The following is a 25,108-nucleotide window of genomic DNA, read 5'->3' on the forward strand; positions in this document are numbered from 1 at the left end:
CCTTGGCCTTGGTTACTTACACTGGCTTTATTTGCCCTTTTATACACAGTCACCATGTAAGCATATGAATTATGTCTTTTTAGAGGAAGAAACTGAATAATATAATAGAGGAAAAGCTTCTAGTGTGTCCAGATAAGCATCATGCGAAAGGATTCAATAAGATGTTATAAACATGGTCAGTTGTGAAAAAAAAAAAAAAAAAAAAAAAAAAAGCTGCTGAGAGGAGTTTAAACTCAGCTGCACTGCTGATATCATCCTCACTGACATGTGTCTCTTTTGAGTGCTGCAGGGCGGCGGCGGCGCCACCTGTTTGGATGCTGCTCCCAGCGGGTCTCCCCTGTGTCGACTCACACCACTCTCCCATCACTCTCCTCTCCCGAGCGTGCCCTGCGCTCTCCCACCTCACATTCTCACTGGACGTCCACAGGCATGCCGTAGTCAGGGCTGCTGGCGAACTGGATCTTGCCATCCGTTTCCTGCTCTTCAAACACGATGACCTGTGACACGGGCAAAACATACCAGCTCAGCCGGGGTCGTGGAAGGATGCTGGCGAGTAGGCGGCTGAGCGCTGGTATCAATATATGCCCTCTCGCAGAGAAAGAAAGTAAGAAAAGGCAAGGAGACGATACTCAGAAATATACTGGATCCAGCTTAGGGCCTATGCAATAGATTTATGAAGAGCTCTGATACGTTTTAGATTATTTTAATGTTTTGTTTTTAAACGTCTTTGTGGATGTGAAAGGTAGGTAATATACAAAACATAAAATGTGCACAGGCTGTCTAAATCTAACTAAGAATACCAAGGATCAGGCTGTACAGTCTGAAACATTATAAATGGATGAGCTTCGAATGATTTTGAGACCCATAAACTCATGACCATGTGAAGTTAAACACCTACAGATCAATAGAAAATAGATGGACTAAAGTTAGAAGATGACTTTCTAATAAAGTTTAAACAAATTTGGATATTTCCAGGTTTTCTGAACTTTATTGTAAATGGATAATTAGAGTCTGTTAGCTTCAGTGATATAAATTCATTTAGAAGTCTGGATTTTCTGCAAACTTAACCAAATCTGAAGTTATTTGATGAAACTTAGAAGCATTCCAAGTTGAGAAACATTGTACAAGCAGCTGTATAACTTACAGCCGTTTCAAATGACCCAATAACACCTGTCTTTGCCCTTCATGAGCTGTTCCAGTGCCCCACGGCCCTAAACTGTATGAAAATGGATGGGATGGATTAAAAAGTCTTTTGAATGAACATAGAATGCTTTCAGCTAAAAAGTCCTGGAAAATCTGTATTTTTGTTGAAGATATGCAGTTACATTTAGTTTTCCATTAAGTCCACTTTAACCTGTTGTGGAAAAGGTAAAAATCTTTTATCATAAATAGTTTTACCTTGACTAAGACATCCGTTCTACACAGTTTAAATATATGCAGATCCAAAGTCAAACTGAGTTTAGGCCTAACTGTTACACTGCGAATACAAATAATAGTAATAAAAAAAAAAAATGCCCTTAAAAGTCCAAAACCATCACACCTGCTTTACAAGCTACAAATAAACATTGCAACAAAAACTATTAAACTATGGTGACAATTATAGTTTTAAGGATCGGATAAAGATATGACTAATGTTGCTTTTTGCTTTGTACCAGAATCACAAAGAGTACTTTCAGTACCGATTTTTTGTTTTAGTCTTTTCCACACTATTGTACTTCCCTGTCAGCAACGATCCATCCCAGTCTCTTAAATGGTAACCACACAATACTACCTGGTTGTCCCCCCTGTGAAGCCAGGGGCCGGGGACGTAGAGAGTCTGCTGAGGGCCGATGGTCCAATAGCGTCCCAGATTCTTGCCGTTTATGAACACGACGCCTTTGCTCCAGCTCTGTGAACACAAAATGCCAATAAGGGAAAAAAAATGAAATGAAAATTATTTATGTCTACAAGCAAGATCACATTTGTAATTTTGGCCTGGCGAATGCTGGGTTGGTGCTGATGATAGCACTTAACTTCTCCTTCCCCTGGTCAACAAGCACTCGACTTATCCTACTAATAACAGTATTTAGCATAATTGCATAAAAGAAAACGAATCTTTATATATATATTTTTTTTTTTTTTTAAAGAGCCTTTGAACAAATCCTCTGATTCTACTTTATTACTGTGTAAATTTATCCAATGAATTATAAGTAAAGAATTATAATAAAACTGCTCAAAGAGCTTTGCCTGAAGGGCCCATTTCAGATGTTTATTAAATAATATTTAAATTACCAATCATGACACTGATGATGGAAACAAAAGTTAATCATCATCATCATCATCATGTCCTTCTTAATAATAGAGGAATGATTCCAAATAATATAAATATATATATATATATAAAGCAATTCAGAGTGAAGTACAAACCTGATGAATTACATCTGTCCTGAATTAGTAATTCTGATGTGAAAATTCAGAACAGACAATCAAAGTCTGTGGTGACGAGCGTTTGTTCAGCTTATATCAGTCCTGTTGTAACAAATTCACCGAAACGCACCAGCCGATAATGTGATGTTTAATGTGATGTTTAATGTTCATAGCGGTTGTAGAGAAAATCCTCATGGTGTTTAGTTTGAAAATAAGGTATTAAAGTGCAGATAGGCCTACGGCCGAGGTGCAGTAGTGACAAACACAATACGCATTTGTACAGACAACCTCAGCCCTCATAATGTAATTTCTCAGCTTCTATTGTTTGGAAGAGATCGAACTTGTCGGTCGTGTCTCAGCAGATCCATAAAATCTGATTTTAACAAAGAAGTTAAGCAAAACAATTTGAAGACACCCGTCCAAACGACCTCCAGAATAGAAGTGTTGTTGCGTTGTCATGTTCCAGTTCCAGTTTAATAAATGAGGCGGTCCGCACTGAAAGCTGCGTCATCTGTCCCACTCACGGGGAGTTTGATGAAGGTGTCCTTTGGAAAGCTGTTTACATACAACCTGCCCTGGAAAAACCCTGGGAAGGAGGATTGCTGCCGCATTGACACCCAGCGGCCTGATTTCTCAAGTCTGTGGAGAGAAAGAAAAAATCTGCTGTATTGAGGTAGTTTTTTTTTTTTTTTTTGGCCAATTTGATCCAAAAGGGAAAAAACATCAGTTTTGACTTTCATGAGGGCCTGTTTGTACCAGCATATCATATCCTGCATACATTTTTTTTTTTTTATTAACAGTAAGTGTCAAGTTAAAGTTTGTTCACTGGTGACAGGAGAATCGTTCAGCTCTGCTAACGCCATCAGGTATATTTTGCCTTCGAGTAAATTCAAAAGGTTGCCATGATGCGAGATTAAAACTCAGACAAGGCTTCGGGGCTCGACATTTTCAGCACGGTGCAGCAACTTGCTACCGTTTGAGGACAGACCCCTGAATGGCCGGAAGCACAGCTTTGGCGGAGATATTCGCCGAAGAAACTAATCTCAGTGGTGAAGTGACCAAGACGTTCCATATCTTTGGGTAAATGATTTACGGGTTTAGGTTAAATGTAAGAACATTTATGTTAATATCGACAGCAATATATTGGGGGACATTGACATTTTGCAGTATAATTATAAATAATTCATGCGTGGAGCGCACCAGATTATGCAAAGAACCTCATAATGCGTGGTTGATTTGAAGTTCAAGAGAAACAGAATGTGTCAGAGGCTCAATTTCTTAGAATGAGTGATTGCATTCTTTCATTACACTCTTATGCTTGTGAGTTTGTGACAAAGCATCTTGTATTTTTGAAGAGACTGTTTATTTCCATCTCCAATGGTGCCACATTTAAATAAATAGATTGTTCATTTGTGGGTTGAGCAGCTTAACTGAGTCTGTGTGTGTGTGTGTGTGTGTGTGTGTGTTTGTGTGTGTGTGTGTGTGTGTGTGTGTGTGTGTGTGTGTGTGTGTGTGTGTGTGTGTGTGTGTGTGTGTGTGTGTGTGTGTGTGTGTGTGTGTGTGTGTGTGTGTGTGTGTGTGTGTGTGTGTGTGTGTGTGTGTGTGTGTGTGTGTGTGTGTACACCTCTGAAAATGGTAATACAAATCAGATTTTTCTATTTACCTACCAACTCTTGCTCAGATGACACTTATGCACCTGCCTGGCAACAGAGGAGGTCAAAGAAAAGACTCCAGGCGCTAATATGCCTATAATTCACCAATCTAGCCAAAAGGAGTCAACAGCAGAATGGGCCGTTTGGTTTGACCGGGAACATTTTCACGGGTCTCTCAGCTCTGCTGCTCATCCCACAAATGCATGTTCCCAGCAAATGTAGCCCCATTTAAAATCACAGGATTTATTGCCAAGCTGCATCGATACAGCAATGCTTCATGTTTGTTTTTTTCCACAAGTGAATCACCAGATTATTTGTCATTTGACAATCATAAGCATGATCTGTCTTTGACAGTAAGTTGTTAAATGACTTTTTATTTTTTTTTTTTAATGCATTAAGTGTATCACTCAGTAACTCCTTGTTTGTTGAGGCGATCAATAGCAGACGAGCGGTTTCTGCACCCTCTGGCTATTTGACCCCTTTGCAGATGGGAACATATTATGACCTACTTATGAACTACTTTTAATGCTGGTAATTTAACATGTTTGACACTGAATCAGAAGGGGTGTGCTTTGGTTTCTGAGCTGTGCCTTTCGTGTTCCCGTCGTGCTCGTGTTAAGCTGCACGATAATCAGCCACGGTGAATCAGGGGCGGGCTGCAGTAATGACAGGAGAATCACAAACACAGAGAGGAAGCTGGATAATAATTGAGCGACACAAACCTGTTTACAAAGCCCGGCTTCATATCCAGACTGTGAATAATGAAGTCTCGTAGGAGCCGCTTGTTAAACTCGATGTCTCCAACAAGACCTGAAAGGTGGGCCAAAGCTACTTTCAGCTTCCTTCTGAACTCTAGCAGACAGGTTATGTAGTTTCTTTGAGAGTTTTTTTTAAAAAGGAACAGTCTTCGGAGAAACGTGTGATCACTGCAGCGTCTACGAGCTGTACCTTTGCGCTGATCGTCCAGGGTTTTCCCATAATTCACCCTTCCACAGTTCTCCACCAGTAAACTCAGAGTTCTCTTTCCCTTGAGTAAGAAAATACATGAAACTTTAGCAACGCCATCCAAAAGCGACGGACTTCCTCGACAGAAAAAGATCTTGAACCGCAACGAAGGCAAAGAAACACCTTTTCTAATAATTCATGACGTGAATTGGTTATCTGTCATTATAAAATCTGCAGTTGGATTAAGACGGAGCTCTTCCTACCACAAACATTCACCACAGCCTGCTGTTAAAAATTCTCATCTTCCTCTTTTTGAAAGAGCAGACTGGATCTGAAACGACACACACGCCCACGGGTTACCTTCCCATCCGGTACTGCAAGTTCTCGCGTCTGGTAGTCCAGAACACCGACAAAATGTTTGTCCACGAAAACCTGGAAAGGAAAGAAACCAAAAAAAAAAGCTTTCGAGGGTGGCATGGAAAAAGAAACATCAGAATTCAATAAACTGTTGGTTAGAATATTTAAATGGGGCTCATTTAATAGTGTGTGCCACCTCAACGTTCCAAGGTTGGTAGTTTAATCGCCTTACCAAGTGTCTTTGAAGAAACACGATACAGGTAAGAGATATACTTTACCATATAATGTGGCAGCACAGAGGAACTAAAAACACTACTCCGTAGATAGCATGAATATTGTTATATTAAGTAAGTTTGTCCTGCACTGCATTCACTCTTTCACTACAGTCTCCGGACGGGGCCCGGTCACAGTATCAGTTCGTTAGCGGCACTTCACAAGTACAACAATCCGGGGTGAGATTCTTCACAAGTCCGCTGCAGCTTTTGCGGCCGCAAATGTTCTCACAAATACAAGTTTGTAAAGTGTTGTTTGTGGTTTGCGCCGTGTCCGCGTCTGTGCTTCCCGGTCCTCACCAGCGCTCTGTCCCTGACGTTGTTCTTTGAGTTGAGGACGCCGCCGCTGGCGATGGCGGTTTGGTAGAGCGCGTAGCCGTACGACTGCCCGTTGTTGTTGTTGGCAGGCAGATTCTCCATGTTCACCGGCTTCTCCGACTTCAAGGGCTATTAAAAAAAAAGGCAAAATCTATTAATACTTCCGTGTTTAAAATGCACAATTTGTCCTATTCGCTTCTTCGGCAACTCAATATCGCCACCCACCCCCCCCGCAAAAAAATAATGCTGTGTCCTGAATGCAGCTCTGAGCTTTTGACCATTGAGTTTTACTTCAATAGTGAAGTTCATCCCAATTGCTTTCTCTGTGAATTTTAACTTGGGTGACTCGTCATACAAAGAAACAAGGAAAACTGTCAAAATTTGCCACAAACTTACATTCTATTAGTATTTTAAACATTGTTCCCAGCACTTGTTGTGCAGCTTAATTTGAAGCCTTAAATCTCAACCTTTCACGAACATATTGGACTTTAACGCAGCTACAGTACTGCCGAGGTTATTTGAAACATTCGTGATTAGGATTTATTGTCAGACAAGGGTGCAAACGTGACAGCTTGTTGCTGTCTAAAGCTACTGTATTCCATAGATTAAAATTCATTGTGCCAAGTTAGCACCATCTGCTACCTCAGGATAAAGAGCGAGTGGAAGCACTAAGACACCAACAAAGGGAGGAGGCGTCGAAATATCTCAAAATACCCCAAAACACACAATAGAGTCTTAATAAGCTGAATTTGACAGATTGTTTGATGCATTAGTGTCTTGTTATTGTTTTTTTGTTTTTTTGCTCTTGTCAATTGTGTCGTGAAAATGTGATATTTTGACAGCCTTGATTGACACCATTTGAAAAGTTGTCTTTGCAGTTACTGTCCATGATGGTACTAAATGTTTGTTGTACAAATAAAGTCCCCGCATTCCGAACAATACCAGCTTGACACTTTGGCTGACGACAAGCAAATTGAGCTCGCCTTCATTTACATGATATTAAAAACAAAACAAAACAAAACCAAAAAAAAAAAACGGCTGATGAAACTTTAGAGGACAAACTGAACAGATTGCACTAAGACAAAAGAGGATATTCTCTCCGTTGCGGCAACAATTGTTTGTTTCATCCGATTGCACGCTGATGAAAACACAATTTTAACGCCGTCTGCCACGTCTGCTAATGGGAGGAAGCGAATCCTGCACGCCGGACTCTTCCATGTGCAGCTGAAAAGTCCCATTTTAGGCAATGTTTTGAAAATTTGTTCCATAAAGTTCTCTGTATTTAATTAAAAAAGTGCTATCCGGGCAAATTGATTCTTGCGATTCTCCCATTTTCAGAATGACTCGATCCACAGTGATGATTTATCAAACCTAATGATGCTTTCCTGTCGGCCGTTCAGAGCAACTCTTTTATTGAGCAACGCTCTCTCGCGTACCCTTAGGAGGTGCATTATGCGCCTTTCACAAGGCAATAAACACTCACTGCTATGACACAATTAAGCACATACCTCTGAACACAGATACAATATCAAAGTCAGACAGCCCACTCGGTCTCTGACGCCACTGCGGAGAGAGCGTAAATGAGGGTGTGTGGCTAGTCAGGGGCAAAGTAATTGTCGTCTCAGAGGGAGGCAAATTATTGCAATGGGGAGTGAATAATTAATGTTGTAAGCAACTGCCAGACGTGCTGCGTCTGGTTCGGAATACAAATGCCAACCGAGGAACACTGTGTTCAAAAAGAAGCGGTGGACACGGAAGCGAGAATTCATGACAACAACATCCAAACAAGTTGTTGAACCAAGTGCTTTTTTTTTTTTCAGTTTTTTTTTTCCTCTTGGCAAGGGGAGCTTCTCCTGTTGCAGGCAGACTTTATTTCCACAACAATCTGCTTTACAGTCATAAAGCTGCACACAGCTGATTACTGCTGGTCCCTGCACAGGCCACTGGGGTAGTTAGGGAGGAAATGTCTCGCTCAGAAGTGCTTTGCCATTAAAAGCGCAATGTTACTCATTCATTTCCCCACTCGGATTTTTTCTGTTGAACTACAGAGGCAAGCTGTGGCCAATCAGACCTTCAATTAAGACTGCTTTTTTTTTTTTGTTATATCTATTTTTAATGTCTTCTTTCAAAAAAAAAAAAGAAAAGAAAATTATTCTAAATTCCAGGAACATAAGCCAAGTTATTTTGTTTTATTAACATCAACTCAGCACAGATGGTGAGGCAATAAAGCAGTCTTTTCAGCTATCACGTGAAGAATTAATCATTAAATCAATTTTTCTTTTCATCTTGAAGACAAATCTCATAAAACGGCTAATGTAGGCAGAGCGAACTACTGCAATACGTGACAGTCTAGAGCACATTTTACTTCCGGAGCCACATACAACAAAGTTTTTCTCTTCGAGTGGCCCGGACAGGTCGAATACAGACATTATAACTTTTACATTTTAAATTTAAAGCATACCATTGTAATGATAACCCCCCTGGTGCAAAATACAGTGAAATGTCCAATAAACTTATTTTATAGGTGTTGCATTATGCATGTTTTTCTAAACTCACCCTGACAGCAAGACTTTGAAAGTTAATGCCGCCTAACTCATTGCGAGCAAACCGTCTTTCATGGCTACGTCACCAATATCTCAGCTCGAGTCCGAGCGTTGTGTTGTGTCTGCTTCTATCAAAAAATAAATAAATTAGGTTTAAAAATCAATAGTTTCCATGACATTTTTAGGATTTGCTTGGTGGTTTTGAGGGTCAGATTTTAACCTCTTATGGACCGGTTTAGGCCTGTGGGCCTTATGTTTGACACCCCTGGCAAAGACGTTAATGAGAAGTGCGAGCTTGTTTTTGTAGGTTTGCAGGTTCAAATCCCACTGCTGGTTACCACTATGGCTCCCAGAGCGACGCAGCAGCCCACTGCCCCGAGTATGTGGAAACTATGTGTTAATTACTGAGAAATAGAATCCCCAAGGATCAATGAAGTGTTAATCTGTTCCATCACTGTCATTGAACAATGGGCTTGACTCTCTTGATAAATGTATGAACATTTTCATGATACTAAATGCTTAAGTTCACATTGAAACACACCACATCAGATCTAAGAGCAACAAATATTAAAAAAATATTATCCAAACACAACTGTATAACTCCGGGTTTGAATAAAACTTGTGCCGAGGAATGTGATGTGTGGGAGTTTAATTTATTAATGTAAGTTTCCCTCTGGATGTGGGAGAGGTAACACTTTTTTATTTTTTTTTAAACTTAATATTGATATACATTTTTTAGATGTGCTTTGGCCGGTCTGCTGGTGAAGCGGCTCTTTTGAGGGCAGTGGTGGCCTGGAGGCTATAGAAGTAAACTTAGGATCTGGAGTTTGCAGGTTCGAATCCCACAGCTGAAAAGTCACCACTTTGGGTCCTTGAGCAAGACCCTTGACCCCCCCCCCCCCCCCCCCCCCCCCCCCATCAGCTCCCCGGAGCGTTGTAATGTAGCTGCACCTCCACATCCGCATCCGTAATAGGATGGATCAATGTGGAAAAAATAAAGAAATTCCCTTGAGGATTAATAAAGTATATGTCTGGTTAGTTTAGTTAGTTTAATTACTTTGCAGGGGAAATATATTGTGTCTCTCCCTATGGTGAAAGGAATTAAGCAGAAGAGAGCATTAATAATTAAGAGTTCCATTCTTTGCTGATAAATTTACAATACATCTGTCCATTACCAAAAACCATCCTCCACCCAAACACTGAGCAAACTAATATGGAACATAGAAGCATATGGCTCGAACATTAGTCAATCAAAGATGGGTCAGCCAACCAGAGGTAAGATTATACAATTCTGTAAAAGGTGTTTTAGATGCATACAATACAAATTGATGTTTTATTGGGATTAAGACTGCAAATAAAACCTTGAAAAGTTTCACAAATTAGACCATTAATGTGCAGCAATGAGGAGCATTTGCAGGACGTGCAGCAACTATAAATACATCTGACAATACAACAGCCTTGGACAACTCAAATGGAAGGATGCAGGAAAACATTCAGTACAAAAACACACCACTGCTTTGCTAAAAGCACATTTTTTTCCTGACTTACTTGAATTACCTACAGCGGGTTTTTTGTTTTTTTTCTTCCCCCAGTTGCCTGTAAATAACCTGGTTAGGCATTGCGGGAGAATATTATTTTATGAGATGATGGTACTGTTTATTATTTTTTGCCTCCAATCGTGGAACTCTGTGTGCGGCTGAAGCGTACCTTGTCAGTGAAATGCAGAGTGTCCCACAGAGAGAGCTGCTGCTGGATGACAACAGGCTGATACGCGCGCCTTTCCCGGAGAGAGGGCAGATCAGGCAGAGGCTGAGCTTCAAAAATAAAAGAAATTAAAAAAAAAAAAAAAAGAAAGAAAGAAAGAAAGAAATTGAGTGTACATTTCAGTTTGTTTTCATCCTGCACATGCACATGAGACTATTATGTAATAATGCATCAAATTTATGCATAAAGCATATGTATTGATACAATCTGAATACATATATTTGAAGTAGATGCTAATTAAATTCTAACATGGAACTAGAGATATTTCTAGAAACTTTGCCATAAATAAAACCTTTTTTATCAAATTACAGAACAAAAAGAGAAGCAGGGCAGCTCTCATCAATTCATCTCATATACTCAGGCCACGTTTACAAGGGTTTTTACAAAAACGGAGATTTCCCCCGCTACGTTTGACAGTTGCCAGTAAATCGAAAGCCAACAGGCACACCTACAGGCAAATAACAGTAATCACATCATTAAAAATGATAAAATATGCGTAGAAAACCCACAAAGACCCAGGGAGAACATGCAAATCCCACCAAGTAGTCCAACGGGTTCAAACATTCTTGCAGTGATACAACGCTAGTGTTAATCTCTGTAGATTATCTTGAAAGCCATCTACAAAATCACTCCTGTGTACTGGCGTCACAAACGACTACATATTGGTTTTAACAAATACGTCATTAAAAATACACAAATAGGTGTGGAACCTAAAAAAAAAGCATGGCAGGCTAATTCTGACTAGTTTATTCCTTTCTTATGGTAATAAACGATTTCGCATTTTCAAGAAAGATTCAATAAAAGTCAATTTAGGCGTCCAGTGGAAGCTGTCCGTGGCCATTCTCCCTCCACTGCACTGTCCAGCCTGTGTGCTTCAGTTTACAAAACACTTGCTTGACAACGATTAACAGCGTTTCCTCTGGCCTCAAACTGCTTTTAAAGGTGTTAAAGCATGCGGAAGCACCAGCAGTCCCTCGGCAGCATTTCTTTCACACCAAGTGGTAACAGCAAGGTCACTTAAGGGAGGCTTTGTTGAGCACGATGGTCAAAATATTTCTTCTGAATAGTTTTCTCAAGTTCTTATAATCCACTGGCTTCTGCTACATCATGGATTTTATGTAACCGAGCAAGATGGAACAGACTTTTCACCCTTGGTTTATTTTATTTGCCTATTTCACACCTTATTTGAAGATAACGAGGCAGTTTTTGAGCTTTGATATTTATATACATATATATATATAAATATATATATACATACATACATATACATATATATATATATATATATATATATATATATATATATATATATATATATATATATATATATATATATATATATATATATATATATATATATATATATATATATATATTTATTTATCTATTTATTTATTTTTTCTTCGTTCACAGACTATTAGTTGTTGAAAACATTGCTGCTCATTTACTGGCACACTTAGTTATTAAGTGCAAATCAAGAGGTATCAAATCATCCTCACAAACAAGTGCAAATGAATACACTTTGTATGATCACAACGTTTACTGAAATGCCAAGTATATTCAGAAACCAAGAATAAATAAATACAAATCAAATATCTGTGCTTGAAATATAACTTCATTTTTCGTTGCAAAACCCACTGGGTATCCGACCTGCCTCGAAAAGACATTAGCAGCTTGTGGGACACAGTCAGCCCCGTCCCAATACTTTGGACCTACAAGTAAATTTCCTAAAAGCGTATGAATTATTAGACAGGTCACAATAGGATGATGGTACGTTTTAGGTGCATTGGAACCAATTCTCACTTGAAATGACTCAAAACTAAAGTGTTTTTTGAGGTTTAAACCATCAAATGCACATTGATTGAAATTAGAGAAATATGATCAGTCTCATTGAATTAATCGGCAGAATTTGCTCCTATGGTAGATATTCTTCGTCAGAACTTGGCCATCTGTTCGTAAGAATGGAATTTTTTTTAAAGCTCTCACAATGATCAAAGTTGTCCTGCTTTAAACACAATTTCTGGGATGACTTGAGACATTATTGTTCACTGTGGCAGAAAGTTATCTGTCAAACGATTTGTATGCTTTTAAAAATTGATTTGAAAAGTTACATTTCGATCGATTTCAAGTGAAACATCTAAGCAAAATTAATATTTCATTATTTTTGGGATACATATGATGCCTCAGAAATGCAGCCCCACAATATGATGGCGCCTCCACCATGTTTTGCGTCGTATGGCCTTAGTAACGTCTCCAACAATGAAGATGGTGTGCTGCATTGCCAATTTGGTTTACCCTGTTCATTAAACATTATTCAAACAGAACTTTAATTTATTCATGGCCCAATTCATAAATATTATACTTGGGGTTTTGTGTCTTTTTCTAAAAAGTAGTGTCCCCCATATCTCTCTGCCAACGTCTAAATCAATTCTGCGTTTGATGAGAAGTGAAGGTTAAAACCACCATTTGAAACTGATGGAGCTTACCACCGGAAATCTGCTATTGGCAAATAAATCTGTATCACAACGAAACCGATTCCACTGCATTCATATGTGAAGATATTCGTAAATATGTGGTTAGAAATTAGGGGCGAAGAAAGAATCATTCCAGCCTAAAAAAGCCTAAAGACAAACAGAGAATATTAATAGTATGCTCTTGTATTGCTTGTACACAGATACTGAACAGAGAAACTGAACAAGTAGCCCTTTTTTACGAATTTCATATATTGCACCCTTGAAATTTCTGACAGCTGAGGAATAATAACAAAACCCCAAAGCATATGCATCACAGTCTATTTTCAGAGACTTTAATAATCAACGTCTGACGGATGAGCCTGAATTCATGCAAAACATATGCGGGGAAAAAAAAAAAAAAAAAACAAGCCCAAGGGGCAAAGAGCAACTGACACAATGTACATGGCTTGACAACCAAGCAATAATAAAATATCAAGCTGATCTAATTAAAGAATTGGGTCATGTGTTTGTGGTTGTGGAGAAGAACACAAAGCATTCTCAGACTCACTCTATCCAGGCCACTGCTCATTGTTCAGCAGACTACAAAACACAAGGATGAATCACACAGAGGCAGCCTTTCAAACTGTCTTCAAATGACGCAGCACTGGGTGAATGATTACTTTGTTGAGCTGGATTCAATCCAAAAGGTGCCACAAAAAACTCCCCAAAAAAAAACAAAAACAAAGAGTCCAGGCCACGAAACCCTTGAGACTTTTGGCCCTAACTATAGAACTTATGTCCTATAAATTACGTTCAAAAACTAATACAGGTGATTTTTTTCACAACAGGTAGTAACTGTAGATGTCAACTATGTGCACGAAAAAAACCTCTCACACACACACACACACGCACACACACACACACACACACACACACACACACACACACACACACACACACACACACACACACACACACACACACACACACACACACACACACACACACACACACACACACACACACACACACACACACACAATGATCCATGCTCGTAATTTGCAGCATTATCCTGCTGCAGCCAAAAGACAAGAGCTTCCACAAGGAGCATTCACTTCAGTGGGAGCAATGAACAGAAGTGGGAAGAAAGAGAAACAGAATAAAATGCGAGGCCCGTCTCAACAGCAGCACACAACACTCACTGTGGTAACGGCTGAATAAATTCCTCAGAAGATGGTACTTGGAGGTGTAATCCCCAGCCTCGGATAATGGAGCATCGTAATCTGAAAGATAATGCGCTATCAGAACAGCAGACTCGGGAACCAGGGAGAGGCAGGGATGCCTCTTACCGTGGCAGATGCTTTCACTGTGCTTCCCTATCAAACATCTTGAGACAGCAATGGGCCGAGACACATTCTGGTTTATCTTGACAGAAAATGGCGTCTTTTTGAGGCAAGGCGGGGGTAAAACGCATTAGGAGGCGTAAACACAGGTATGGAGACGGCTGAAGGTCAGAGGTGGGCCTTGCCTCGCGAAGGAGTCGTGCACAGAATTCTCCTCTTTTCTGAGGCGCGAGGTCATTACAATGTTAAGCACCCTTGAGGCGGATATAAAACCCATTGTGCCAGGTTCAATTTAGATTTCTCATGCATTTCACGAGGTAATAATTGCATTTGTGAGCACTGCATATTCAAAATTTAGCTCTTCCGGAAGGGGAGACGCGGGTAAATAGCGACTGCAGCATCTAGAAGTGTGTTAAACATCCGAATGATGTTTCGACTCAAGTCAGGAAGACATTTTCAGTGAAAGTATCGATACTGATACGCCATCACTGTTGAGTGTTGTAGTTTATGATAAAGCAAAAGAGAAACAAACATGGCTGGGACTGTTCTAGTATTTTGTACTGAATCCTTCCGGCAGTTACTTCAGTTCACCACGATATACAAGTGTGAGAGATAACCAGATTCATCATTCATACCATAGCTTGTTACCATGGGCTTAGGTGCTGGTAATCCCACAGCGAGTGCGCCATTCATAAAGCCGAAGTTCGTCCCTCCATGGAACATGTAGAGGTTGATGGCCATTTCCTTATTGAGAACTGCAGTGACCACGGGCAACATGTCTGTGAAAACGAAGAGAAGACAAACACGTAATATGGCAGGTGTTTTTCGGGTTGCTTTCTTTTGAGTGATACATGAGCCGGAGAATCTATTTGACTTCGGCTTTAACAAGCCAGAGCCACTATTTGAGTAATCCTATTGGCCTCAATTCCATTTCAATTGAAACACCGACGAACCTCAGCCACACATCCTATTACATGCTACTATAATTCATTAGAGGGCACCGCTCCCACCCATAAAAACGGCCTGCCGCCATGCACAAATTAGCTACCTATATTTTGCAGTGGACAGAGTAAGGCAAGTAATTAAGTATTCAAATTGAACCTTAGCAGTGAAATTGGACTGGGTTTAATGATTTGAATCAAGGGCATGAGCCTCGGTGAATAACAATTGGGCAGGGTGAGTGACAGAGCCGGACTCTGTTGGTTTCGCGGCGGTGGCACAAACTGTGACCAACTGCCAGGCGTGCAGCAGTCTGCAGAGCGCTGAACTGTCAAGGACATGAATCCCCACTGAATATTCCAGTGTTCATTTCATAGCTGTGACACTGTCTAGATGGTGAAGGCCTTTTCTTTTTTTCTTTTTTTTCTCCACCCCCCCCCCCCCCCCCCCCCCCCCTCCCTCTTCCCTTCGCCACCGAGGAGGAAAACACATAAGAAACCTAGACGGCTGCTCCTTTCATTTCAAGAACATTTCTTGTTAAGATGTGGATGGCTGCTGGGAATGACGAGTAAAAAGGAGGCTTGAGGCTCTGCACTGCGTGTCTGAAATAAGATGTTCCCAAGAGCAGTGGAGACGGTGATACCGGAGTGTGTGACAGCCACTAATCTTTACAATTGTGAAAAGGTGCCATCATTCATGTCAAAACTGTACATTAGCCGGAAAATATTACCCTCGTGGCAGCAGCATGTGGCCCATGTTATACGGCACATACGTCAACGATAACGTACCTACGAGTTAGCCAATGGCTCCTTTATATGGATGCTGTATTACGACTAAATCCTTGGACTCCCAATATGTTCAGGGCCCATAGCTGTGATACGGTGATCCTGTCGAAACGGATTCTGATAAAAAAGTTTGCGATATACCACAAGAAGAACACAATGAACACTACGAATACGAATAAAATAAATAAACTATGATACTGTGAATAAACCAGGAGTGACGATGCACTGTTCCACTTTTCCTGTACTCATACTTCACCTGTACATACACTTAATGTTCTTTTCGGTATTTATATTTATACAGCACTCAAGATTGTGCTTAGGGTAACCTTCACACAGCTCCTACACTTATTTATTTATTTTTTTTTAAATCAAGTTGTCTAAAAATGAGGCGCTTTACCCTGCTTTTCTCAAAATACGATGCTAATATGACATGCGTCTTAGAATTCAAATAGATTCTTTTTCTGACTGTCGTGCTACAGGCTACAGCTAACCTTGCAGTCAGTTTCTTTTTTTTTAATGGGTTCATTTAAAAGAAATGTTTTGAACTCCCCTTTGAGCTTGCTTTTACTTTTGAAAATATGTTTTTAGAAGCAAATAAAACCAGGATCGAAGTCAGCTTGGTGCAATCACACTGCAAGAGTTTAAATCTCCCAACGACACATTTTGCATCAAGTAGCCTGAAACTGCTCAACAATGACTATTTTTCAAGAGCGAAAGGTTGCTTGTACGACATCATACAAGAGATCAAGCAACAACAAGAATTTGAACTGTGAAGGTTTTCATTGTAATTGTTTTTACAATCGATGGGGCGGCGTGTCCAGAAAAGCCAAACAATGTAAACATTAAACATCAACAAATAAATAACCAAGACTGCTAACAATGTTGTTGTTTTTTTGTTTTTTGTTAGACCGTCTTTAATGATATATTTTACCTAATCATCTTCAGCAAGTTGTTAATATTGCAGCAAACCGCTGTCATGTGACTTGTCCAGGGTGTGTGTTTGTGTGTGAGTGTGTGTGTGTGTGTGTGTGTGTGTGTGTGTGTGTGTGTGTGTGTGTGTGTGTGTGTGTGTGTGTGTGTGTGTGTGTGTGTGTGTGTGTGTGTGTGTGTGTGTGTGTGTGTCAACAGCAGATGGGAAGTAAAAGGTGCAACAACTCCCCATTATGCACAGGAAGTGGCACTTGGCTCACAACCTGCCACACATGAAATCTATAAAAAAAAAATAATAATCTGCAAAAAAACCCAAGAACAAGAAGGAAATGAATATACAGTCTAAGGCGCTGTGCCCTGAGTGAAGGCTGAAGACCATCTTCCATTAATGCATCTCTCACAACTCCCCGCCATGGCAGTGTGCTACTCCTTACACCGTCTTTCCACTGGCACAGAGAATATTTTATTTTCAGCTAAACAAGTTTATCTCCAGTCTTTCTTACCCTAAGGCGTCAAATCTCTTACCCTGAAGACAGTCCATGTTCCACTCTGAAGTAGCTCGCGGCACAAAATCTGTCTAATCCCTGCCTGAAATTAACCGGCATTAAGAAGCAGTTTCACCTCGACATCATTTTGAATACCTGATTTGGTCATATCAGCGATCGCGTATGTCTGTCGAAAGAAAAACGCCTTGGTGAAATTTTACCAGAGAAAAATAATAGTGCCTCACCTTCAGCAGTGTAAACATGGTGAAGGCCGCCCCAAAGGTCAAACCAGCCGGACCAAAACTCCATCACCATCTTAGGTTTGTGGGGCTACGTGAAGAAAAGAACGCTTTAATGCTTCTGGCAGTGTAAACATTTTGATAGCAAAACACACTCAGCAGAGCAAAGCATGTGTTTGAATGACCTTTTCTTTTTTTATGCCCATTTCTTTTTTTATGCCTATAGTGACTGCCGTACCCTTGAAAATGTTCTCCAAAGTATAATACAAACATTCATTTCAAGATGCATCTCGTATCTCCAGTCGAACTTTGCTTTGTGTTCTTGTAAATAACAAAACGCAACATGACGGTAACAAGTACTGTATAATCAAATGACAAGCGCCTCACCTCAGAACGTACAAATACAACATTGAATGTGCTTTATTGGAGACATCTATTAAAAGAAAAAGTAATTAATGATTAAAAAATATGAATGAGCTGAAGCAGTTTACAATAATTAAATGGTCCGAGGTTTCTCCTGGGCATTGTACAGCTCTGATCAGCAGCTTGGCTGAATTGATTGCTGCCAAAGGAGATTCAACCAGTTAATAAAACTGATTCATTCGCCATTTTTCCACCAACACAATAAATGTTTAATGGACATGTTCAGTAAATACAACAAATACTATAATTGTTGGTTGAGAATGTGTAAAACACATCGCCTCTGTTTATTCTTAGTCCAATTTATGGAAAATTAATGCACAAGACTATTCTCAAAAGGTTCAAATATTTTTCTTGACGCTGTAAATACCTATTCATTGTACAGTTGAATAACATCTGCAGGTAATTAACTAAACACTGAAGGAAAAATAATGGGGACCCAGTTCTGACTCACTTGTATTTCATCCAGATATTCAATATCCTTTTGGTTCAGTTTTTGAAAGTTGATGGTTTCCAATGCTTCCGCCAAGGAAAGAAATCAAATATTAATATAATAATAAATGTCAAACAATTATCAAAATAAGTCAATAACTGTAAAATTATAGAACATGATTCCCCTTTAATTCACAAAGATTGCAAAAAGCAGAACACTATTGTAAGCTGCTGGTATGAGCGAGCCACAATGTTGACAGTACAATGCAATGCAAGCCATGGCTGAGAAAGATGAACAAACAACAAACACAAATACAGTAATAAACCGATATACTTTATGAATTCTCTCAGGAATCGTCATTATAAACTGCGCCAGAGGATCCTCCACTGTAGCAGCAGGAACAATGCTAATGTAGCGGCAATTACAGATAATAAACAACAGTCGTAAAATAAACAAACATGGTTTTAAAGCAATAGTTACACATGTGTGAGCAACACCGCCAGCATATCTCAGCCAGTGTACATGGGATAAAAGGGAATTTACTGGTGCAGTGGATCCTCCGTGTCGAAAATATGGTTGTGAAATGTAGTTGCATGACACTGATATGCCCTTGGCACCATACTGCATAAAACACTCACCATCAACATAGTGTATAATGTGCATCCTTGTGTGTGTGTGTGTGTGTGTGTGTGTGTGTGTGTGTGTGTGTGTGTGTGTGTGTGTGTGTGTGTGTGTGTGTGTGTGTGTGTGTGTGTGTGTGTGTGTGTGTGTGTGTGTGTGTACACAGGCTTGTTTGTCAGTCTGACAGTACCTCCTCTCACTCCTCCGAGCTTCAGTCCTTCCTTGTTGTCCGAGGTCAGCAGCAGCTCTGTGATGCCCCTCGACAGCAACGCCTGGCAGAAACAGAGACGATCAAGCCAACTAAACAAAACTGGTTCTTTGTGGAAGCGCGGTCCCCGTTAAGTGCTCCCAATTAATTCTATGCTCAAAAAAAAAAAATAGAAACGTGCTTTCTTACCTCTTTGATGAAAGGCATGTAGTCTTCATCTTGAGCGTAGGAGCCATACTCATTCTCCACTTGTACCGCTATAATTGGGCCACCCTTGGAGTACTGTCCGTTAATTAGCCAACAAATAGAAGACACACATTAGGGTTTGGCAGGAAGCTCTTGACCACCTCTACCACCAAATAAAAAAATATAATAAAAGGTACTGTTAGTTGGAGCACAGGCAAAACACTGAAAGAACAAGCTGAGCAGTTCATGTAAGTATGACAACCATTGTCAACAATGCTAAGATGATTCACCAGGAGTTGCTGTGTGTCCCCCTCCCTGCCTCCACGGGCTTTGTCTCAAACAAAGCAGAGATCTTAAAAACATGTTATATTGATTGCTGTAGGAAGGAAAATACCAATAAGAATAGCTCCTCTCATTTGAGGTGGACATTGTATTTATTCCTCATCAGCTGTAACACTTAATAGTTTTTTTTCCCTCTATTGGGGAGCTGACAAAAACGTGTTTACTTTTTCCAGGTCAGAAGCCCTTCAACGATCATTTTCAGGGTCCCCGGCGGAGGAAGAAAACGTCTACCTGATGTGGCACGACTTTCTTGATGAGTCGATCAAAGAAGGAGTCGACTGCGTCGGTGAATCCCGAGTAGGTCGTTCTCAGTCTCATGTTCTCATCCCGCAGCAGCCAGCTGAAAACAGATTGAAGCAAAAAAAAAAAAGTCTAAAATGTATTCCTGGGAGCACTCTCTTCAGGTTCCAAAACGTATCACACCAAACTAAGCACGACTGTCAAAATGTGGAGGGAAGGAAATCATGCTTCATGTGTCCCTCGAGACGCCGGCTTGATGAGTATCAGTAAAGTGTTACCTCCACCTCACACTCCCCAAGGTTGGGAACGACTTCCCCTTCTCACAAATCACCAGATTACCTATCTTAATCTATATTGATTACAGTAGGAAATGACCTTGTCCGTTAGGGGGATGTATTTTTGCCAGGTCTCATAGCCGTGCTCTCTAATATGTTTCTAGAATCTCGGCTGGTCTTTGTAGCAAGAGCCAACAAACATATGATATATTTATGCTTCTTTCATTAATGTGGTTAAAGAGAGAATGCCAATTCTCAACTGGCTGTGGGCAAAGGGCAGGAATACACCCCCGGACAGGTCGTCAGTCCATCCCGGGACTAACAGACACACACTCACACCTACAAGCCAAAGCAGGGCCGCTAAAACATGCGGCTCCAATGGCCAAAACCAGCCTGCAAAAAGGTTCAATCTGACCCACGGAATGACTTTGCAAGCAAAATGAAGACATCAGCATCTGGTTTTCCAGGAGCAGTACCTGCTATTTCTAATTTATTCACTGGGGATCGCACTGTTTGAGTGGCCATTAAGCAACACTGAGATCCAAACTGTATCCCACAGAGCAGTGATGAAACCGCGAGTCTGTTTCTTAGTTTCATGGCGAGAAAAGAGTATGAGTTTCAAAGCTTCATAGGATGAAGGTGAGCTTGTGAAAATAATATGCATATCCTAACACACGCTCAGGGAGGTTTTGGTTTTTTTTTTATATTTGCTGATATTTTATGGCATTAAAACTCAGGAAATACATTGTCAGTATGTATAGCTTGTGATTTATTTGGCCCAAATAAGATAAAAAAACAGGGTCGTCTTGTTGGAGATTGCTAACCACTGCACCGCTGTGATGTCCTCCTCTATACATGGAATGATCTGCTTGACAGTCCTGTTGTATCGTATGTAAATCCTTGTAAGGCAGAGCACCAGAACGCAGCGGGTGAAACTGGCCAAACACTTGAATAATTCACGTAACACTCATGAATTATTTCCTAGATTAGTCTAATGCATGTATCCTACAGCAAAGACACTGCAAAACTAACAGATTACCTGAACTGAACAAAATCCATTTCCAATCCAATTTAAAGGATTACTCTTCGCCCCCGCTGCCGAACAATGTAACTCCAGCTGTAAGGCATATGCATAAAGCATCTATAAATGAAATCGGACACTTCGCCGTGGCGCCGGGATTTTTTTTACCTGGGGAGGCCGCCTAAATCCCACTCGGCACAGATGTACGGCCCCGGACGCAGAATCACCCAGAGGCCCAGACTGGCTGCAAGATGAAGGTAAGCTCTACAAAAAGAGATGCAGAGTGTTAAAGATCACTGCCAGCAGGGATCAATTCATGCAGTTTACTCCAGATAATATGAAGAAAAGACAGTTAATCATTCTCCGTTCTAAATAAAGACCGTGTTAATTAGAAATGACGCGTCAGTTCAATAACATACGTCAATTCATTTTTCAGGCCATGCTCTCAGAACCCCGTGGGATGACATTCTGTCTCCAGTATTACGTTGACACCTTTGAAGGATCAATGCAACCATAATCAATATTTAATCACAGCCATTGACAGAGCTCGGCCAATTCTTCAAAAACATTTTTTTTTTTTCTTTTAAAAGGTAGACTTGCACCTTTCAGCAATGTCAAATATCCCCATGAGTGAAGCCAAGTTCTCCTGCAATGCTGCAGTGCCACCTGCAGGACTACACCAGAATTACAACGACGGATTTCAATAAGAACAGAATCTGTCAGGTTCTTACTCCAAATCCAGCTGACCCTCGAAGATGTACACCCCTCTTTCAGGCTCATGCAGGTTCCACGGTACATACCTGAAATGAAACGTTTTCCGTGGTTATATTTTTATTTTTTAACAGCAGCCAATCGACACATTTTTTTTTTAACATATTATTCTAAATTGGAAAAAAAAATGACCGTCCTCTTGCTCCAAAAATACTCAACTGACTTAAATGTCTGTGCTTGAATTTATTCAGATGGCTGATCTGTGAAGCCTCCAGCAAAACTTTCCGTTGCCATTTATTTCATCAGGCTGACACGTATTGATCAGCCGTGACATAACCACTGACAGATGCAGTGAATAACATCGATTATCTCTTTATCATGGCATCTGCATCAAGCATTAATTTCCTCAAAATTGATGTGCTGGAAGCGGGGGGGGGGGGGGGGGGGGGGGGGAATGGCCAAGCGAAAGGATTTGAGGGAATCGGAAGAGGATTAAATTGTGATAGCTGGCGTGAGAGCATCTCCAGGACGGTGTGGCAGCCTGACAAGGTTCATTATTGACCCCACCATTCATCCTTCTAGATTTAAACTGCGAGAATACTACAGCAAACTGCCAGAGGTCCGTTGGAGTCCATGCCTGAATGGGTAAAGACTCTTCTGGCAGCAAACACAGTGAACTTCACAACAATGTTTTTGCCTCACTGGTGTCAATTCAAGCAACTCTAAGTTTGAAGTGTGAGCCTACGTCGTAAGAGTATTTAGGCCACAGGCCTTCATCTTCAACAGCCGGTCCTCCCAGTAAGCTCTCGGGACACGGAAGTAATGGATGGAGCCCCCGAGGAGGGTGAAGGGTTTCCCCTCAAGAGTGAAGTGAGATGAGTCGGCCCTCAGACCTTCCACACGATTCATTTTGACTGCAGGGCGGCTCCTGTGGGAGGGAAAGACAGCAGATGTGATTAAAGGAGGGCTTCTGCGACTGGACGCACGACCATGAAAATCTGGCCCAGAAGAAAGGGGATTAAAAAACAGCATTCATGTGCAATCAAAACAGAAGGTAACGCCACTGGATTGACCCTTCAGAGAGCATTCGTTAAAATAATTCAATGGGCAAGATTTCGACCCCAGGGACCATTTTAAATGACGGAATGTCAAGGGTCAAGTTTCTCTGAGACCCTTTCAAATCAAAATAGTGAAAGATTAAAAGTATGTGGGAGAAGGGTGACACTGACAAATGTGTTGTTGTTTTTTAAAAAAAGGATATATTAAGGTGTTATAAGAATTGCGATGACATCAAATTATACCATGTTTCATATTCTATCACATTTTCAGACTGAAAACCTTGAGCAGGTGATCATTTAAGTGAGATTTTCCAAAGGCAAAGGTGCAAATCACATCTCATCAGGGTTAGGGTTTTAGCAGCAGAGGTGCCTTGCTTTGTTTTTGACGTGATATTCACGATGTGAGGAGGACATCACTTTACAGACAGAATTAAGCAGGGTGGCAGCATGATGAACCCAGTCTCATCCCGATCAGTGAAGGAGATCTCAGGTTGTTGACAGGCTGAGATCTCACCTCACACCATGCAGACGTGTCAGTCACAGATCAGCAGGTCAAAGTTCAGGAAGAACTCGGTTTTATCTCTTGCAAACAAGCAGATGACACAGGGAGCAAACGTGACCAAAGGGGAAAATCAGTTCAAGCAAGGTGCAGGAGGGGCTTGACCGTGATCCAAATTACTGACACTTCAAGTTGAGAGAAGGGGGAGTATTCGTTCACAGATCCAGCTCTTCTCAGATAGATCAACTGCGTGGACCTGTGTCTCTCACCTGTTAAACTGATAAGCGACGATCGCTGCAGCGGCGACGCAGAACAGAAGAAAATATCGCTGCTTTAAGGAAACTCCAAAAAACACGGACGAGCATGCCATTGACAATACCAGCGGGTCTTCTTCAGAGCAAATCACACCTGCAGCTTACGACCCTCAAAAAGTGACTGAGAACATGAATCCTCCGGGTGGTTCGATGCTCCCCGGGAAGCCTCTGGTCCTGCAGCCTCGGGCTCGTCGGGGTCTGCAGTAAGAACCGAGGAGGAGAAGCGTGTCATAAAACTTCCCCGCAATAATAAGAAGCAGACGGCCGCTTTTAATTGTGGACGGCAACTTCCGGAAACTACTTCAAAAGTGTGTCAAAGTTCATGTAAAGTCACAAATAGCTCACTGCTAAGATAATTAGTTTCTAGAAAAATGCTGCAGTGCAGAAGTTGTCAAAGTGTCACTACGACGTCCCCTTTAAGGGACCGTCTCAAAATGACGTTTCTGGATGGACGCGAAGAAAAAGATATGCCTCACTATTTTATTTATTTATTTATTTTTTATTATTTTGCAAAGAAGAAAATAAAAAAAATATTGTGTTCCTAAATTAAAACCAGTTTATGATTATGTTGAAATTGTTTTAGTTTCATTTAATTTCGAATATAATAATAAAAAAAATTCAATACAATGGAAATGAAAACAGCATACTATCAACTAAAAGTGACAAAAATAGATGAATGAACACATTATTAAATAACTACTAATTAAATACATAAATGTGTCATTAAATGTCTTGACTTAATAAGTAGTAACCAGCAAGGTGTAAGGATCCGTCCACTGACTTTGATCGGTGAGTTTGACACATAAAATAAACTCATGAAGCAGGGCAACACTGGACCATGACATAATTAATTAAATAGTGAAATAATTCTATACGTTTTTCATTAAATGAAATTATATTTTAATGAATTGATAATACATTTAAATAACTATTTGATGGTGTATTTATTTATATGCCGTATTTATTTATTTTCAGCACTTATAGTCCTCCATGGGAAATTAATAGGAAGGATAATATGCATATTGAATGCTGCCGCCTCTACCCTGCAAGCAGATAAGCTGGAGTTCATCTATTTCCATCTTGTGATTTTTCCCCAACCAATTACATCCTCATAATTTTAAATATCCACAAAACAAAGTAAATAAGCAACCAAACAGTAAATAAACAAGCATTAAACAAATTGTAAGAATAAGAAACACATAGTTGCATATTCAAGCCTTTATCCACCCTGCACCTGGTGAACATTATCAGTTTGTACCACTGTTTGAAGTGGTTTTTGGACACTGCCTGAGCGCCTTCATCAGTCTGTCCCACAGTTCCGCCCCACTTTTCCAGGACAGGAATACATA

At 40.5% G+C, this 25,108-nt stretch overlaps 1 protein-coding gene across 2 annotated transcripts; it reads right to left on the minus strand.

Moving 5' to 3' along the window:
• Nucleotides 1-24,185, minus strand: LOC308107881 (beta-galactosidase-1-like protein 2). Of its 2 annotated transcripts, XM_080460455.1 has the most exons (19): nucleotides 23,715-24,185; nucleotides 22,634-22,816; nucleotides 21,909-21,977; nucleotides 21,346-21,441; nucleotides 19,873-19,981; nucleotides 19,303-19,395; nucleotides 19,096-19,177; nucleotides 18,306-18,370; nucleotides 17,438-17,522; nucleotides 14,689-14,832; nucleotides 13,913-13,993; nucleotides 10,201-10,307; nucleotides 5,933-6,079; nucleotides 5,364-5,435; nucleotides 5,007-5,085; nucleotides 4,781-4,868; nucleotides 2,931-3,045; nucleotides 1,772-1,888; nucleotides 1-497 (listed from the first exon to the last, which is right to left on the minus strand). In XM_080460455.1, exons 1-19 carry the CDS (start codon nucleotides 23,813-23,815, stop codon nucleotides 411-413), a joined length of 1,920 nt encoding a protein of 639 aa, XP_080316581.1. In that variant the 5' UTR covers nucleotides 23,816-24,185; the 3' UTR covers nucleotides 1-410. The 2 variants fall into 2 exon arrangements, with proteins under 2 accessions (XP_080316581.1, XP_080316582.1); XM_080460456.1 differs by lacking the exon at nucleotides 13,913-13,993 and having other exon boundaries at nucleotides 23,715-24,165.
• Between the last annotated feature and the right edge of the window lie 923 nt (nucleotides 24,186-25,108).

The sequence above is a fragment of the Lipophrys pholis genome (assembly GCF_963383615.2).
Source record: "Lipophrys pholis genome assembly, chromosome: 3".
Classification (NCBI taxonomy): domain Eukaryota; kingdom Metazoa; phylum Chordata; class Actinopteri; order Blenniiformes; family Blenniidae; genus Lipophrys; species Lipophrys pholis.